The sequence below is a fragment of the Patiria miniata genome, unplaced genomic scaffold (assembly GCF_015706575.1).
Source record: "Patiria miniata isolate m_02_andy unplaced genomic scaffold, ASM1570657v1 HiC_scaffold_3, whole genome shotgun sequence".
NCBI lineage: Eukaryota > Metazoa > Echinodermata > Asteroidea > Valvatida > Asterinidae > Patiria > Patiria miniata.
In genome coordinates this window covers 7500146-7518344 of record NW_024037069.1, presented here as the reverse complement: position 1 = coordinate 7518344, position 18199 = coordinate 7500146, and the positions used below count along the sequence as shown (strand labels likewise).

Below are 18199 nucleotides of genomic sequence, written 5' to 3'. Positions count from 1 at the left end.
ACAGTTATAGATGTGATGGGAACTGATATCGGTCGGAGATTTGAGGATGTCGTGTCAGTGATGGTTGGCAATCAGCCCTGTGATCTGGCTGGATTAAGCTCAGCCTACCAAATTGGAGCAAGGTAGGGTCAAATCATACTTTATGCAAGGACATTACCTTGTACTTTTGTTGCCATGTTGTGGAACATTGTAAAATTTTAAAGTGTACATAGTGGATAAGGTTTGCTCAACCTCTTTGTCTTAATGTCACATTATCACTTTATATTTCAGTGTCAGCTGCAGAACGAGACCAGAAAGTGAAGAAGCTGAGTTGGTTACTTTAACAGTCACGGGTGCAGATGGTACTACACTGCAGCACAGTCAGGAACAGACAACTTCAATTCAAAGTAAGTCACGTCCTGCACGCACTCGTTTACACTGACTCAGCCACTGAGGTCCAGCTTGGAAAATGAACAAGCGTCCAAGAAATGTTTTTACACTGAAATAGCAATCACGGAATGAATGATCAAGAATGAGGTCCAGATCTGTTCACGAATGTTCCCTTCTAGCAGTTCGGCACCACATTATGTCAGCTGGAGCAATAATAACATATATTTTAGCTGCATTAGTTGATCTCATACCAAAACATTTATGTTTGAGTTGAGGATATTTGGGAAAATCCCAGGCATTTGAGTGAATTTCCTAAAACGTAGGTCAGATTTACGTTTGAAACGTCAAAATATTTAAAATCAATAATACTCGAGGATTCTATGCACGTGTAACTAGAAAATACTTATTCAAAATAATATAATTTTATAAGATGGAATGTTTGCGTCGGAGTGATATAAATCAAATTATGTTTTGCCCTTCACCCTACGTTTAAACACTGTATACTCAGTGTGTAACCTCCCGAGTGAAAGTTGGAAAAAATCACTCGGGTGGGACTCGAACCACGACCTCCTGCTTTCTAGTGCAGATGTCTTACCATGCACTCAACCACCGAGCTAACGGGATCGGTTGGCTGGTTCGAATCTGATGTACATAGCAGCGGGTACCGCATATTTTTTTATAAGATGGAATTTTGCGTCGGGATGATATAAATCAAATAAGGTTTTGCCCTTCACCGACGTTTAAATACTGTATACTCAGTGTGTTACCTCCCGAGTGAAAGTTGGAAAAAATCACTCGGGTGGGACTCAAACTTTTACTCGGGAGGTTACACACTGAGTATACAGTGTTTAAACGTCGGTGAAGGGCAAACCTAATTTGAATAATATTATTGTTGTAGAAATTGTGTAAGAGACAAACACAGTTCTAAAATTGTTTTAATAAGATGTATTTTGTTAACAGGACCCATCGATTACACATTTCCAACCCCGCCTTGGCCCAGAAGCCGGTGGGACGGCAGTTAGTGTGAATGGCACAGCTCTCAACACAGGACGCAATATTGAAGCGTTCATCGGCGACAATCCTTGCAGCATAACAATAAGGTATTGTGCCTTGTCGTAATACACATCATTATTCAAATTGTTGCGCATACGGCAAAAATCGAAGCATTGTCTAATTTTCCCCTTAGTGGAATGACATTTATTGAAGCATTCATTGGAAACAAATAACAGTGTTTTGTACGATAATTATTAATTCAGGAAAAAGAGGGATCTCCCCAACATCGGTACAATTTCTAGTTTCGACAAAATCATTTGGACCTCTATCAAGCTTCAGTTGCTTTATTTTTCTTAAAAAGGTTTTCCTTTCCCACCTTTGTGGAACGGCTTTTGTTAGTAATATATTTCATTATAAAAAACTACTTTATCCTGTCCAATTTCCAATTACCTTGAAAAATAATTGCTTTACATCCATTCAGTATTAAGGAGCATCATACACAGAGATGAATTCACGTTTACGTCCCTGCAGAAAATTTTACATGGCCTCTGTCTCAAGTGATTTTTTTCTTTCTCAAATTGTAAAGCAAACCGGTTGAATCCATGCTAGAATGCACAACTACTGCTGGCCAAGTTGGATATCAAGGTGTTGTGAAAGTCTCCTTCGATGGGCCATGAGAACCTCAGCAGATCTGTACACGTACATGTACACTGAGAATCCCACCATTACTGAGGTCTCTCCTCTGAAAAGCATCGTTTCGTGAGTCTGCATGATTTTTTTGTCTTCATCTGTTTTAACATGATGGGCTAGTTTGTATAGCTTTTTGGTATATAGTGTTTTTGGTATATACTTCAATTTGTATCGACCACATTATTTCTACCTAGTTTTTATTACAGCCTCTATTGTCCTATGAAAATGTCTGTGTTTTAAATATAGCTTTTTGGTATAGTGTTTTTGGTATATACACAACAAGAAAATGGTCCTGGTATTAGTGAAATGTTATGTTTCTGTTAGATACGCGATACACTGTCAAGTAGCAAGCTTGCAGCCAAGTTTATGCATGGCTGTTTTCAGAAGCAGACTAATACAAATCTTCTTATTACTGAAGACAACTGTTAACTGAGTGAACAGTGAACTATTATGCTTTATTCTTAACTTCCAAATGTCATTTGCTCAAATATCTGAAAGTGAACATGTTCGTGCATTTCTGAATTGTTTTAGAGTGATGTTACACCAGCCCATATCTTTCAGTGTATAGAATATATTTTCAGTATTTGCTATCGGTAATTTAATTGTCAGGGGTCGAATGTTGACGGTTACTGGCACTTTTCTAAACACAAGTAGAAACCGTCAAATCGTTGTCACTAATGCAAATGAGGTGAGAAATGTGTTATACTTATTATCTGTATAAATGATTTTATATCTGCCCTATCCTCGCTTAACCTCCTTTATTATATCTACTTGCTCCATTCTTCCACATATATAATTAGGAAACATTTAAAACTTCTATTTTACTAAGTTACCGCAAACAACCACTTAAAATGTGAACATTGCAATAAGGGTACTGTGTAAAGAATGACAGCCATTACATCATTAAACACATTTCGGTTTTAAAGTAGAAACAAAGAGGGGTGCCATTGTCAACCGGAGCTAATGCTGGACAGAATTGTCAACTTACTGATGTGGGTCTTTATTTCGCAGGAATGTCAAGGTGAATCTGCAACAGAGATGCAATGCCCGTCTCCTAACATAACAGACCTCGACATAAGCAATGAAAACTTGACCTTTGGCTTCATCATGGATGGGGTCACTCAACTGTTGACATGGTCTCAGGATAACGATGCCAACTTGGAGTACTTTGAGGATCCAATTATAACAAATTTGAAGGTGGTATGAAGGAAAAAGAAGAGAAAAACTTGACAATCACGGTTGGTATACGCGTGTCTTATTCTATGCGCCTATCCTTTCATTGTTTTTTTTTTGTATTTTTCTATCTGTATTAGATATATGGGGCCTGTCGGTAAACGTGCACGAAGCACACTTGTACAGCGCTTTGCAAAGTGATAACACCTCTCATATGTGACACAAGATAAGTTCAAGTTGATGTCTCTTCCTCCTGAATCAAGTGGATCTTCCAAAAATACAGTAGGCCTAACTTGGTAACTCTTGCTGAGTTACAAAACTTCATATCACACTCAGATCAGTCATTCAAAAGCAAATGTAAATGTGATGTGAAATAAAAGTTAAGGTTTTTTTTTTTACCTCAGTCCTCACGCGGTGTGTAGGAGTTCATGTACATGAAAAACGACAGAAATTCTTACGTGTGATACAGCCATATGGCCTTCGTATTTAGAAATAAATAAAAGTGTTGAGCATTAATTGTCACAACCGAAAAGACTAAACTCTTCCGAAATATACCAATGCAGATACCAATAAATTTCCTTTCAAACAATTGAACTTGAATTACCTGTGGATGCTTTGACAGGGCGAGCGGATTGACAGCGCCATCAAAGCTGGAGAAATCATCGTGACGATCGGCGTAGAGAGATGTCCCGTTAGCCTGATCACTGGGACAACACTCGTATGTGAATTGCCCGATGAGGCACCAGCAGCCGGTGACTACATGGGAGAAGATACCGGGAAAGGTCTGCCTGTGGTATGGGTAAGTAAGGGGCGGATCCATTTTTGAATGGGGGGGGGGGGTAGCTTTCAATTGTTCTTTTCTTTCGAGATTTTTCCTTCTTGTGCGGCCCCAAGGGGGAGGCTTATTTCCTTACCCTCCCGGTATAGATCCGCCACTGTACGCCCTTACAAACTTGCGGGTAATTTTTCATTGTGCTTATTTAATATTATATCCTTAAAACATCCAAAAGAAATGAAGTTTTTCTGGACCTTTTCAAATAAATGTTAAGTATAACTTTGTAACTGTGATGTTCTTTCTCAGTTTTTGTTCAGTTGTTTCGACATTATGAAAGCAAACCAATTAACAAATTTGAATCATTATTTCTTCGGTCAAAGAATTTCATAATATTCGGTCATTACACTCCCGAAATCTGAAGAGAAGACCCCTCTGGCTGTAAAATGACCAAGAAAAGCGGCTCATCTAGGATTGAATATTATTAAGCAAGGTTTAAACATTGTTCCTCAGATGGATTGAACATCTGTATTACTCAATCCGAAAGGTTAAAAAACACCCAACATTCGGCCAGTTCTCCCAAAAACGTAATTACACTACTTTGTCATTGTTGATTGTTTCTTCAAAAGTGATTATTATACCGTTGACACTAACAAATTGGTTAAGTCTATGTCAGTTATGTTGAATCGTTTATTCAAGTCTATGTTGAATCGTTTATTATTTCATTTGTGTTATTCCATAGGTTCGCCACAATAACTTAAAATTTAGGTTGGGCTATTTGGTCTATCCCAGTACGGTGCCACTTGTCGCTATACTCGTACCGAGTTTGGTCATTCCACTCTCCATGGCGATACTGCTCGCTGCTACCTTCGTGTATTGCAAACAATTGCAAAGGAAGCGCACCCACGACCGAAGACTATTGGGCAGGATAGTGGCGATTCATCTCGGTAAGTGCTGGTGGCAAGAGATGACTTCAGTTTACTCGAATATTTATTTCCTGAGTGCTAGAAACAGGTGCACAAAACTGCGGTGAAGAGAGAGTATCATCTCAGTCTATATGAGTATGCTCTTGTAAGTTAAAATCACTTGATCGCAAGACGGCGAAATGGTAAACAACACGAAACCCTTTCAAATTTCAAAGCCAATTATCCTTCATCACTTGTGTCTACCGGCTACTTATCAATTCCTAATTTTCAAACATAATTATGATAGTTAAGAAACAAATTAAACAGTACGTAGCTGCACATCTCCGTATTAAATTATGTTCTACTTCTAAAAAAACTCTCAAGGTGGCCGCTAACGGGCAGCCGGTTTTGATGGTAAAATACACGGCAAAAGAATTCAAATGGCGTGCTCCTCATTTGACTGTAAATTGTCAAGTTGTAGACAGGATGAAACAAATTTCTCTACAAAAACAAAAATAAATATAGAACTCTTTTGTCAAGATTGTGTTTACCATTTTAGACAACTTGTGAATCTTGTGTAGCATGCAAAGGTTGTTTTGTCTGTTGATTTGTAAGCCTGATCGTGGTCGTAAACTTACCACTATATTACGTTATTTACTGTTAATGCGACATTGTATCTCTTTTCCTCAGAAATTGACTCCCACGTCAAAAGACGCAAGTGGTATAGATCCCAGAAACAGTCGGAATCTACTCAGCCAAAACAAAAGCGCATTGTCCTGAACAACAAGGTCAGCTTTGTTCCCGACGACATCCATATCGACTTCAGCCAACTGGAATTTGGGGAAACTCTCGGACAAGGTAGTGACTTTGTACGAGGAAACAATGAACATTTCATGAGTTCAAAGAGTAAGCTGTTATTTTACCTGAGAATAAAGGGGCTGTGTGTGCAAACCGTTATTGGCGTGAATGAAACACATTTTCACGTTTCGACCCTTAGAAAATTATTTAGACTCGGCCAGTCGCTGGGTCTGTTAGTAAGTCGGTAGGTCGGTTGGTCTGCCAGCTGGCTAGTCTTCGTACCAGCAAAAGATAATCAGCAAAGATGAGTATAAAACACTTGAATAAATTTTACAGGTGCATTTGGGCGTGTACTGAAAGCTGTTCTACACGATACGTCAGGGGAAGATCAAATTGTGGCCGTAAAGACAGTGCAAGGTTGGTGATGAGAATGTCGGCCATTTGTGAGAGATGTTTTCTATGACAGTATCATGGATTCAAAACAAAGCATTGAAAAGTTTTTCCTCGGTTAAAAAAAGGGCCCATTTCAGAATGGTATGCATTTTGGTCTTGATTATACTTGTTGCTGATTAGAGTTACAGAAGAGGTGTTGGATGACCTTATACCGAGAAAGAGGAACGAAAAACATTAATCAATGTGCATCTTGAATGAAAGAGCCGAAAGAGTCTTTTCGTTCAGAATTGCGAATTGTTGGTTGTAAAATGTTCTTGAACTGAATTGATTGTGTCTCTGGGTTATTGCATTTCTCTGGTGATGAAAATAAGTTGAAATACAAGTTCCTGTTTTTGTGTAGTAGCTTGGCCAAATGTAAGTTTAGCGTGCCAGTTTACACATATAATTGCCTTATTTTTTACATGTATAGACACCTCGGACCCGAAAAATGTGGTAAAGTTCCTGGAAGAAGGCCTGATCATGAAAACCTTCGACCATGTCAACGTTCTTGGGCTTCTGGGGTTGACCTTTGACGCGGACAAAAACCCCTTGGTGGTGATACCCTTCATGGCAAACGGTGACCTCAAGACATATCTGGTCAAGAAGAAACAGGTGTGTAGTCAAGAGCGATCAATGTCGATAATAGGTAGTGGAAGGTTTGATAAAAGAATAGGTGATGAGTGGCATGAGTTTGGAGCTCACTCAATGGTGATTTTGGTACATGTTGTTACGTTTAATAATTAATATTAAGATTTATTGAACAAAATGCTGTCCCATTTCGTAAACAGTATGTCATGTGTTTTGATCTGAGAACAGTATTTATTTATTCATTGGAGGTTTTTACTTTCAATTTAGACCTTGGCGACATCTCTGCTGATGAGGTTTGCCTCACATGCTGCACTCGGTATGAGTTACTTGGCTCAGCACAAGTTTGTCCACAGAGATCTTGCGGCCAGAAATTGCATGTACGTGTATCCTCTCTTTTATATCATCCGGGGCTTTTTACACATGTCTTTATATGTGTGTTTGAGTAAAAGCCAAATGAATGTTACGAGAAATCGGTCAGTTCGTTTAGAACTTACAACAGGACTGTTCTTATCAGAACAAAAAACTACTTAGCAAAGTTGATAATGAGCAGGACAAGTTCTTTTCAGAACTAATATCTTCTAAGCAGTAGTTATTACCACATGGTGTTACCGCAAACCGAAACGAAATAGGTCAGCTGTTTCATCGAAAATAATTTTAATGCACCAGAGATACCAAGGGACATGCATTCATTGAATTAACTCCACAGTTCGAATTAATGGCATTGCAATTCTTAAATGATGTGACCCCAAAGTAATATCAACTTTTAACAACCTCTTTAGGGTGGATAGTGATCTTCTGGTGAAGATAGCGGATTTTGGACTATCCCGTGACATGCACGAATCGGATTACTACACAAGCGGCGATGCCCAGGCTAAGCTGCCTATCAAATGGATGGCTCCCGAGTCCATGGAACGTCGAGTGTACAACGCCAGGACTGACGTAGTACGCAATTAAATCCATCTTTGATTGGAATGTTAGATGATGTTTAGATAAAGATCTTAACGGAAAAGAAAGCAAAACACATCACTTTGCGTTCTGTGGAACTATCCTTCGAAGAGAAACTACATGAACTTCGATGTCCGGTCATGAAACGTCAGTTTATTGATAATTTACATCGGGTATGTTTTCAAGGCGCCTGACCCTCATTAGCTGGAGTATTTCGTCTTCAGACGCCCACCTCGAACTGATTTCTAAGTTAATTTAGTAATAAACGTTTTTATTTAAATTTGACACAAGATCTCATTAAACAGTTCAATAAAGACTCAAATACAATGTAGTTTGGTCAATCATCGTTAATCTTGGCTACCCTTTCCAGCTTGCTCATGTCAACTGTTCGGTAGCTCAATTGAACAGTCATCATTAGAATGGTCTCTTACATTGAAAAAAAATATTTGTCTTCTTTGGTTTTCTACAGTGGTCATACGGTGTGCTCCTATGGGAGATTTTCAGTAAGGGTGCAAAACCGTATCCAGGAATTCCCAACCAAGATGTGTATGATTTCTTGAAGAGAGGTCAACGCATGGATGCTCCCAAGAACTGCCCGCCAGAAGTGTATGTTCAAACAGCGCTCACCATTACTTTTAAAAAATTACACATCTAATGTCGTTTTAACTGCTGTAAAAGTATACATGGTTCTTTGTATTTTGCTCAACTTTTTCTAAAAGTGAAGGAATCTGTTTCACTCTCAGAGGTTTTTCTTACTTTAAAGAAGGAATATAACACTCTGTAGTTGTGAGAAACTGTGAAGAGTGTTTTGTTTGGGGTTTCAAAAAAAGGGTAACTCAATTCTCAAACATTTTTCGAAAAATGTAGGGTTAATGTGCTCGAGTAATCAGTAATAATGGAAAGTGTATTGTCGGGGGTTTCAAGTAAAAGTGCAGACACAATTTGATATACGATCAAGCATGCAGCATCTAATGATTCTTGTTACATTTGCTGACTGATACAGCTACGGCATAATGGTATGTTGCTGGCAGGACAACCCAAAATCACGTTGCACCTTCGTCCAAGTTGCTAACGAGCTGGAAGAACTGTTGGAGGGAGACCGTGACTACGTAGCAGCTCCTAGTGCGGGTGTGGTTGGTAAGCGACCCATCGAACATCGCGAAGAACCTGGTGTCAAAGACGACAGCTATCTGGTCCCGATGCAGCAGGAGACCGCCTTTGGTGCTGACGGACCGTGTAGTGACAGAGAAACCAGCGGGAGCCATGCGACCGCCGCCCGTGATCCCTTGGATTATGTCAATAAAATTGTCATTAGATAAAGTGTCTTGCACATTCCCAGATAAGAAATATCCGAAAAGAAAATGGTTTGAAGAAAAAAGTCTGTTTCAAGTGGCCAATATATTAAAATCATTATTGATCAAGATGGATCAATAGGACACGCTTCTTGCTCACTTTCATTCCTAAGAAAAAAGATTCTAGTCTTTTCTCTCCGTGTATTGGAATGAAATCGTTTACAATATATAGAAGGTGGCAGGCTAAACTAATAGCTAAAACATGGCTTTTTAAGCGTCTTAAACCAATGCCAAATGCCATTTTTTTTTTGCGATTGACATTTGTTGTTTATGGACTGTGGTATTTAAATCTGAGGTATTACTGTGGTTCACCATCATTGAATGAAACGTTCACAGATAAATATTTTGTTGAACTTCATAATATTCGGATTTCCCTCAAATGAGTGCATGCATGATTGTTTTTAAAGATAAAAATGTTCACATTTTATAATAATACTTGAACCGTTTTTTCTAAAATACACAGTGATTTTCCAGTATTGTATTATATAACCATTAGCTTCGTAAAGTACATTCCTGTACAAACAGTAAAATAATAACAAGCCATACAATGTTTATTTGCAAATGATAACTTGCCGACTGGGAAATTTCCTTACAGATTCTTGCAAGTTGCACAAAACATTTATATAAAAAATGGTGAAGTTATCAATAAATTATCGACTGTCGGTATCGCTATAAAACTAAAATTTGGAGCAAACACTAATAGCAATGTTATTTTATTTAACGTATTGTACACATTTGTTTTTCAGCATTTAATTATTAAAATAAATATTGTATTACATAATTGACATAATTTGTATATTTGGAACACCAGTAAAGACCTATATACTTAGACAGATGACACGTGCATTTGCATTCTTCTGCGAAATAAATATGAAATGTAGCTCATTTCATTGAGATGATATCTTGTTTACCTTTAAAAGTGTTTTAAAAATGGTGAAAGGAGAGTGTTCTGTCGAAGGTGCAAAAAAATAGCAATTTTGAAAAGAAGTTCTTTAAGCAAGGTAACTGAGGCTGCTCAATGGTTGCCAGTTAATGTAGAAAAACAAACTGGCTTAACAGGTTAACAAAATACCAGAATAAGTTGGTAAATGACTTCGAAAGATTTATTTTAAAAAGTTGCAGAGTTGGAGATCTAACAATGATTGTAGTTAGCACCGAGTGTTGTATAAAGGCTCATACATGTATTCGATTTTCATTTGATTCGATTTAATCTTGCTTTTGGATCATGATTCATTCGATACACAGATACATATTTAATCACCTTTTTTATTCAGATTATTAGCATTGCAATGGTATATTGCTAACTTATAGCAAACATTGAATTTCTGTTTAAAATGTTAAGACAAATTTTAGTTCAGATGTGTTGAATCACATACATTTCACAGACAGATCGATTTATCCGATGACTTTCTTCTTATACTTGATATGCATTTTGTAGAGTATTTTTGGGGAACAGGGTTGTTTGATTTGAATTATTTTAATCATTAATCTAAATCCTGCTTTAAATCAATACAAAAACGACTAAAATCGGCATTTTTAATTTGAATGCTCCACCTGCATATATTCTATTGCATAATTGACATTACTGTTATATTTTCAATACATGTACACGCAGGCCTGCTAGCTGACTAAATATCTGTTCTAACGTAATCGCGTGTGCACAGGTTTTCGCCTTAGTACAGACATTGATTGAGGGATATTCCATTGTCAACACAACTGTACCGTTAGACTCTCATGAAAAAATGGAATCCCTTTGAATTGATATTCAGTGGAGATTCATCTATTCCTACAAACAAGTCTGTAAAGACTGATGCCACGTGCATATTATGCATTATTTTGCCAAATTAATATGCGTTCTTCCTTATGTATGTAGCGAAATAATCTTTTGTCAGGCCATGCATTTTTGTGTTATTATTGCGATCAAGAGAGGGCGTCAGACAAGACCTATAAAAAGTATCCGTATCTGGGCAGACCCGCCGAGGTCGCCAGGGTCATACGCTAGACAATAAATGATTACAATGTATACATTTGGAGGCGCGGGAAAAGAGTACGCGCAACAGAAAAAAATGAGTGGCAGAATGATATTTGGAAACATGAGGGAAGTTTCGGCATGATTTTCGGTGGACAGAAGCAAAATAAATCAGCTCGACAAGTAAATCACATAGAAGAGTCAGTGTGTATGTTTTCGTTCCAGTTTTATTGAAGCCTATACCCCTTTGCTTCACGGCAAAATAACACTACAAATTGGTAACACGGATGGGGTGTGGGTAACGTGTTTGAAACGTGAACTGGACGACGACAAAAACAGAATTTTGGAGCGTATCGTCGAGAGATCATTTTGCCTGGGCTGCTGCTTAGCTAGCTTCAAGACGGGACGAAATACGGCGAACGGTTTTAGAGTTCGTCGATCCATTGATGCAACCGAGACCTGAGCTGCAGGCCTTCCCAATCGAGCCTGACTTGCTGAAAAGCGGACTGTCTTGGAAGTCCGCTGTGCCGTGACAGCTGCCGTTTGATCCGCACCGAGACCCGTGGGCAGCGGACGTACGGTCTTCGCTGCGAGGAGACGGGGTCCGCAACTACACAAACGCCTTCGCTGGACGTTGAATTATTGCACTTCGAACAACGGGGGTGTTGCTGTGACGGATAGCACTATTTGGATGACAGAGGCGTGAAGCTTGATGTCCGAGACTCGCTTGGACTGGGCCTACTGGTGTGGGGAGCTCGAGAGGGCAACAGTCAAGTCGGCTACACCTGCTGTACTGGAGTGACGGTTCAACGCTGCGGTGGATGAACTGAGGATTGACAAGTCTCCGGCCTGGATCGACTGGTGAAACAGCTCATGGTATTGTAACTGCAGGACTGATTAATGAACTTTCACCTTTAATTGTATGTTGAACAGTACGTAGGCTATAATTTCATTAAGGGTTGCCCTGAAAACACAAAATACCCAGTTGTTGTATTGTCGAGGTGTGTTTGAAGTCTGCCTAATACATGTAGTTTGCCCATTATCTCATTTACCTGTGTACATATGCAATAGTGTGTCCCAAGTTATGAAAGTTTGATTGAGAGTGCTTGAGGGATTTTTGTTTGGCACAGAAGCAAATATTATGGCTAACTCAGAAACAGATTTGATAACCCAGTTGGTGACAGGGCTGACAAATGCCCTAAAGCAGGATAAGCCTCGGGCTGTATCACAGCGCCCAATCAAGCTTTCAAAGTTTTCGGGTAAACCCACAAGGGCAGGGGACCCCACTATAATAGAATGGTTAGATGAAGTAGATGTGTACATTCAGCAATGCAGTATCCCGGAGGATGAGCAAGCAAAGGTTGTTATTCAGCATTTAACAGGGGTAGCCCGGGAGGAGATTAAGTGCCATGGGGATGAAATTAAAAACAATATTGCTTCCCTAAAGAAACTGCTTAAGAGGAGTTTTGGTGCGGACGAGACTGTTCAGTCTCTTCAAGAAGCCCTCTATGAGCGCACTCAAAGGGAGGAAGAATCACTGATGGATTTTTCTAGATCGCTTATGCGACTTCATGATCGAATCCTTGAAGTCGCGACAGAAGGCGAGAAGGGCGCCCTCAAGGGGTTACGCGACAGGGTATTAATCAGCCAGTTTGTCGCTGGTGCTAGAATTAAATCTGTTAGGCTGGAGCTGCGCAGGCTTGAGTTAGCCAAACCTTCCCAAAGTTTCAGTGAGATGCGCGATGCAGCACGGGAACTTTTCCGTGACATTGAAGGGGGGTCACGCCCCAAACGGAGTCAAGTGCACCAGGTGTCAGCTGAAAGTGTATCACCTGAGGCTGAAGATAGTACACCGGGGGTCAAGGTCAATGAAATTTCAGTTAATAGGAATAATGACCAGTTGCAACAGGTGTTAGCACAACAGCAAGAGCTGTTGCGATGTCTCCAGTCACAACAGGGTATGTTGTTAAAGCAACAGGAGCAGTTGAATACATTGTTGAAACATGTACATGTAGGGCAAGATGCGAAAATTCCGTGGGTATCGGATACTGCCGGGAACAGACCACCTCTGGTTTGTTTTTACTGTAAGAAACCAGGGCATATCAAGGCTCATTGCAAGCGCAGAATAGCTAAGGAGGCAGCGACAACAGCTCAGCCATCACGCGAACCACAGTTAAGTAGTAATGTGCAGGGTAAAGTAGTCGGGGAGGGGTTAAACCCCCATGCTCCACAACTGTAGGCCGAGTGGTGGAGGACAAGGTCCAAAAGGCCTCACAAAATGGAGATTCCCAATGTGGAAGGGTGCAGTCAGAGTCTTCCATTGATGAGGTGCTCTCTAAGTTGGTGCGAGAAAGTCCAAAGGCGTCAAAACCACATGTGTACTTGACACCGGAGCGGAGGCGTCTCTGATTTCTGCATCTTTCTACAGGGAGAATCTAGCTAAAAAGATGGCCGGATTGAAACAGATAGGGACGCATTTGCGAGTTTTTGGAGCAAGTTGCGTTGAACTACCCATTGAGGGGTATGTTGAAGTCCCTTTGAGTGTTTACAACTACACAGTTGTAGGCCATTTTTTAGTAGTGAAGGATTCTGTGGAGGCTGACCCAAAACATAGACCTTGTCCAGTGTTGCTTGGATGCAACGTACTGCACTTACTGAAAGATCTTACAATAGAACCCGAGCATGAAGACGCTGGTGCATGGTCATTGGCATTACAGTGGTATGGGTTTTCAAGGGGATTGGACCAAACTGAAACTGAAAATATAGTCAAGGAGACATCTGGTAAGGGACCAGTAGCTGCGCGTACAGGCAGAAACCCAACCATGATATTGCCAAGAGAGGTGCGCAGCATACCGTGTTACTTAAGAGCACCGACTGACACCTTAGAGGGGTGTACGGTTTTGGTTGAGGGTCTGCCTGGAGTGAACGAAATGGGGCTCAGTAATAGAACAGGGGAACAATCCGACTCTGGTACATGTACTTTGGGTGCCAACTTTAAGGTTTATGATTCATGTGAGATAACCAGGGGTAGAATTGTCAATGTGTTGGTGGCAAATGTGGGAGCCCATGTACTTGAAATACCTTCACACTTTAAACTTGCCAGCGTCACAAAGATCACTACCAGGCCCAATGTTGAACTTGAGGAAGGGTCAGATGGGATTCATGTTTCAGTGAGTAATATCCTTTGTGAATCATTGGGGTATCAGGAGTTGCCCCAGACTGATTTAGGCAAACCCGTGGACCATGATATTGAAATAGGTGATGGGGAGTCGTCGCCGAACGGCGAGTTGTACGTTTTCGAGGATGGTTCGGAGTACCAGTTACCCATTAGGTTAAGTCTTGACTTGGGTGTAGAATTGAGCAGGGAGGATCGGGATCAGATAGTGCACTTGATTCAAAAACATGACTCAGTGTTTTCAAAAGATTCACTGGACCTTGGGTTTTGTGACCAAGTGCCTCACAAGATTCAGACAACCGATGACCATCCGATAAACCAACCATATCGGCGTATCCCTCCACACCACTTTAAAGAAGTTAGGGAGTTAATTGAAAAATTCCTGGACCAGGGCATTGTGCAAAAGAGTAGTAGTCCCTATGCGAGCCCTATAGTGCTTGTACAAAAGAAGGATGGGTCCTTAAGAATTTGTGTCGATTACAGGCGGCTGAATGCCAAAACGGTGCGTGACTCCTTTCCTTTGCCTCGAATTGAGGAGTCACTGGAGGCACTCCGGGGGGCTAAGTATTTTTCATCTTTGGATCTCGCACACGGATATCATCAGGTAGCGATGGACCCTGACTCTGTCAGTAAAACTGCGTTTCGGGTTCCCTTTGGCTTGTACGAATACACCAGAATGCCTTTCGGGCTAGTAAATGCACCAGGAACCTTTCAGAGGGTCATGGAGATGTGTCTCGGTGACATGAACCTGTGTGAGTTACTGATTTATCTTGACGATATTTTGGTGTTTTCGTCTACTGTTCAAGAACATATCAACAGGTTGGACAGGGTTTTGTCTAGGCTTGCTCAGTTTGGATTAAAGGTGAAGGGCTCAAAGTGCCACTTGTTTAGTGAACATGTGTCCTACCTGGGGCATGTGGTTGGGCCAGAGGGTGTGGCTGTGGATGAAGACAAAATACAGAAAATTAAGGATTGGCCGATTCCGGAGAATGCCGCGCAGCTTAGATCATTCCTGGGCCTGGCTGGATATTATAGGCGCTTTGTGCAAAACTTCTCCAGAATAGCGGCGCCACTGCATGCTCTTATACCCTCACAGGCTAAGGGCAATGCGAGAGGCAAGTTACCTAGTTTTGTCTGGGACTCAGATGCGCAGTTAGCATTCGATGCATTGAAGCATGCTTTAACACATGCACCAGTTTTGGCCTATCCCAATTTTGCCCAACCATTTGTCCTGGAGGTGGATGCATCCCTGCAGGGTTTAGGAGCTTGTCTGTGTCAGGATGACGAGAATGGTAGAAGGCATCCGGTAGCGTATGCCAGCCGCGGTCTAAGGGGTGTTGAAGCTAAATACCCGGATTATAGTTCCTTTAAATTGGAACTTTTGGCGCTCAAGTGGGCGGTAGTTGATAAGTTTAGAGATCACCTTTTGGGGGCAACCTTTATTGTCCTTACTGACAATAACCCGCTTGCTTACCTCAAATCAGCAAAGTTAGGTGCTACTGAGATGCGTTGGGTTTCGCAATTAGCCGCGTTCAATTTTGGAGTACAGTTCCGTTCAGGGAGAAGCAACAGATGTGCAGATGCACTTAGTAGGTATCCTGGGCATGCAAGTGATTCGTCAGAGGTTGAAGGTCTTATGCAGGATAAGTTGCACTCGACTTTACTTCCCAAGACAGCAGTAGTTGATAAAGTGAAGGTTAAAGGGAATATACATCATTTGCTTTTGCTGTAATTTTCAGAAATGGATGGAATTGGGGGATTGGAAATATAAAGCAAATATAGTTACACTGACTTTTTGGAGGTTTTGGGTTCGAAAATGCTATAAAAACCAAGAAAAACGATCATTTACCTGTAGTCTGGTTCCCTGACTCCATATAAGAAGAAACAGAGCAGTTTACATACATTGGGGAATTGTAAGGTCAGGGAACCAGTCTAGCTGGCTCGTACCCGTTCATAGGTTTGTAATCGATTGCAAACAAGTGCAATAGTCAATTGGGGCCAGTATTTGAAAAAAAGCCAGTTGTTTCCAACGCTGATCGGCCGATCAGCGTTGGAAATTGATACAAAAATACCACTTTTCTTGAAAATGACAGTATACCAGGTGCCATAATTTTACAGGATGCTTTAGACTGTCATTTACCAACGTCCTATTAAGGTATTTCGCAAAAACTTGGTAGTTTTATTTTTCGATGTTTGCAAATGTTGTATATTCCCTTTAAACAGGCACATAATGAAGTACCCACAGAGGGGGCTGGACCTCCTGGTGTGTTTCCGTCTTGGTCGACGGAGCAACTTTCTTCCTTGCAAAAGCGTGATACAGAGTTGGGTTGTGTCTGGGAGTGTTGGAACCGGAGGTGGACACCAGGGGAGGTAGTGTCTGATGAACATGGCCAATCACCTAAGATTAAATTATGGCTTGATCAGTGGTCACGTATTGTTGATCGTGACGGGGTTCTTTGCCGGCGGGTAATTGATCCTATACATGGAGAATTATTCCAGATACTCTTGCCGAAAAGTCTTCGACAGAGAGTATTGCAAGGTTGCCATGACGGATGGGGGCACCAGGGAGTTGTCCGGACAAGTTCATTATTAAGGAGACGGGTTTACTGGCCACAAATGACGGCAACCGTTCGTGATTATATTGACCATTGCCAGAGGTGTATTACTTCCAAGGTGGCTCAACCGCAGACAAAGGTTCCCATGCGTCATCTGCTGGCATTTCGGCCTTTGGAAGTTCTAGCGGTAGACTTTGTTAAACTTGACAAGGGTTGCAGGGGATTTGAAGATGTTCTTATAATGACAGATGTATACACAAAGTTTTCGCAAGCAGTACCTTGTAAGGATCAACACGCAGTCACAGTTGCTAAAGTGTTAAGGGACCATTGGTTCACAAAGTTTGGTATCCCGAATAGACTCCACAGCGATCAAGGGAGAAATTTTGAGGGGGATATTGTAAGGGAGCTTTGCACCTTGTATGGAATTAAAAAGACGAGAACCACCCCGTACCACCCTGAAGGGAACGGCCAAGCCGAACGCTTTTATCGGACCTTGTTTGGGTTGATTCGCTCTCTGGATGAGCGTGACAGGCGCAAATGGCCAGATTTACTATCGCATTTAGTTTTTGTGTACAATGCAACACCTCATTGTACGACTGGGGTCCCTCCGTACACTTTAATGTTTGGGCGGGAACCTCTGATCCCTTTGGATCAGATGCTAGGAAGGAATGATAGTAATTGGGAGCAGGACTTTGTTGCTGAACAGGGAGAATTGCTAGATCGTGCTAGGGAGATTGTAAAAGAGAGAGTAACTAAGCGAAATATCCAAAATAAGCAGCGTCACGATAGTAAGCGTGTCGACAAACCCATACACTGTGGTTCACAGGTGCTTATGAGAAGACTAGCATTTAAAGGTCGTCACAAATTAGCAGATAAATATGAAAAGGTCCCATATAAGGTAATTTGGACCAGTGAACATGGGGATGTTTTCCGAATCCGTCCTATTAGAGGTGGACCAGAGCGAATCGTAAATAGGAAATATTTACGACTTGACCCTATGGCGGAAATTGATTCTGAGGGTAGTGAGGAATCCAGTTCAGATTCAGATTGGGATGTAATAGAGCAACCCGTAGAACAAGTGTTGGGTCAAAAACAACATGGTGTTGGCAGTGATAAAGTAGGGGAGCCAGGTGGCTCTAAGCTGCCTAGACGGTCTCAGAGAATTAATCGGGGCATGAACAGCAACCCATTTCGACTGCCCAAGTCAGTTATAAAGTAATGTCTATCTACTTTGTTTGAACGCTTGTTGCGTGCTGTACGTTGGGAAGTTACTAAAGGAAAGGCTGGGGTATCCAGTTTCCGCCTGGTGATCACCCATCTGTCAGCATCAACATGTGTTTGACAGGAAATACAAGAATTTTACAGAGTTATGTAGTATTTTGTAAGTACCTGTATGTATAATAGTAACCTGTTTTGATAACTTTCTTTCAGGTGTGTGGAAAGCCTTGTTGCTACTTCGAAGGAAGGTTTGGGGAATCCAGTT

The 18199-nt window shown here is 41.1% G+C and overlaps 3 protein-coding genes and 1 long non-coding RNA gene across 4 annotated transcripts; all 4 read left to right on the top strand.

The window, feature by feature from the left end:
* The first annotated feature begins 338 nt into the window (after positions 1-338).
* On the top strand, positions 339-5682 carry LOC119738623 (plexin-B2-like). Its single transcript, XM_038213529.1, has 6 exons — positions 339-386; positions 3064-3252; positions 3848-4024; positions 4740-4944; positions 5593-5623; positions 5658-5682. The coding sequence occupies exons 1-6, from the start codon at positions 339-341 to the stop codon at positions 5680-5682; spliced, it is 675 nt and encodes a 224-aa protein (XP_038069457.1).
* A 5-nt stretch (positions 5683-5687) lies between these two features.
* On the top strand, positions 5688-6585 carry LOC119736393. The gene is made up of 3 exons (XR_005272311.1): positions 5688-5760; positions 6037-6117; positions 6563-6585. It is a non-coding gene; the product is annotated as an uncharacterized LOC119736393 (long non-coding RNA).
* A 24-nt stretch (positions 6586-6609) lies between these two features.
* On the top strand, positions 6610-7674 carry LOC119738620 (tyrosine-protein kinase receptor UFO-like). The gene is made up of 3 exons (XM_038213526.1): positions 6610-6744; positions 6988-7097; positions 7500-7674. The coding sequence occupies exons 1-3, from the start codon at positions 6613-6615 to the stop codon at positions 7672-7674; spliced, it is 417 nt and encodes a 138-aa protein (XP_038069454.1). The 5' UTR covers positions 6610-6612.
* Positions 7675-8128: 454 nt separating this feature from the next.
* On the top strand, positions 8129-8984 carry LOC119738615 (fibroblast growth factor receptor 2-like; the record flags this gene model as incomplete). Its single annotated transcript, XM_038213523.1, has 2 exons — positions 8129-8271; positions 8669-8984. Coding segments are annotated over 2 exons (459 nt in total), but the record flags the coding sequence as incomplete, so codon positions are not given.
* Between the last annotated feature and the right edge of the window lie 9215 nt (positions 8985-18199).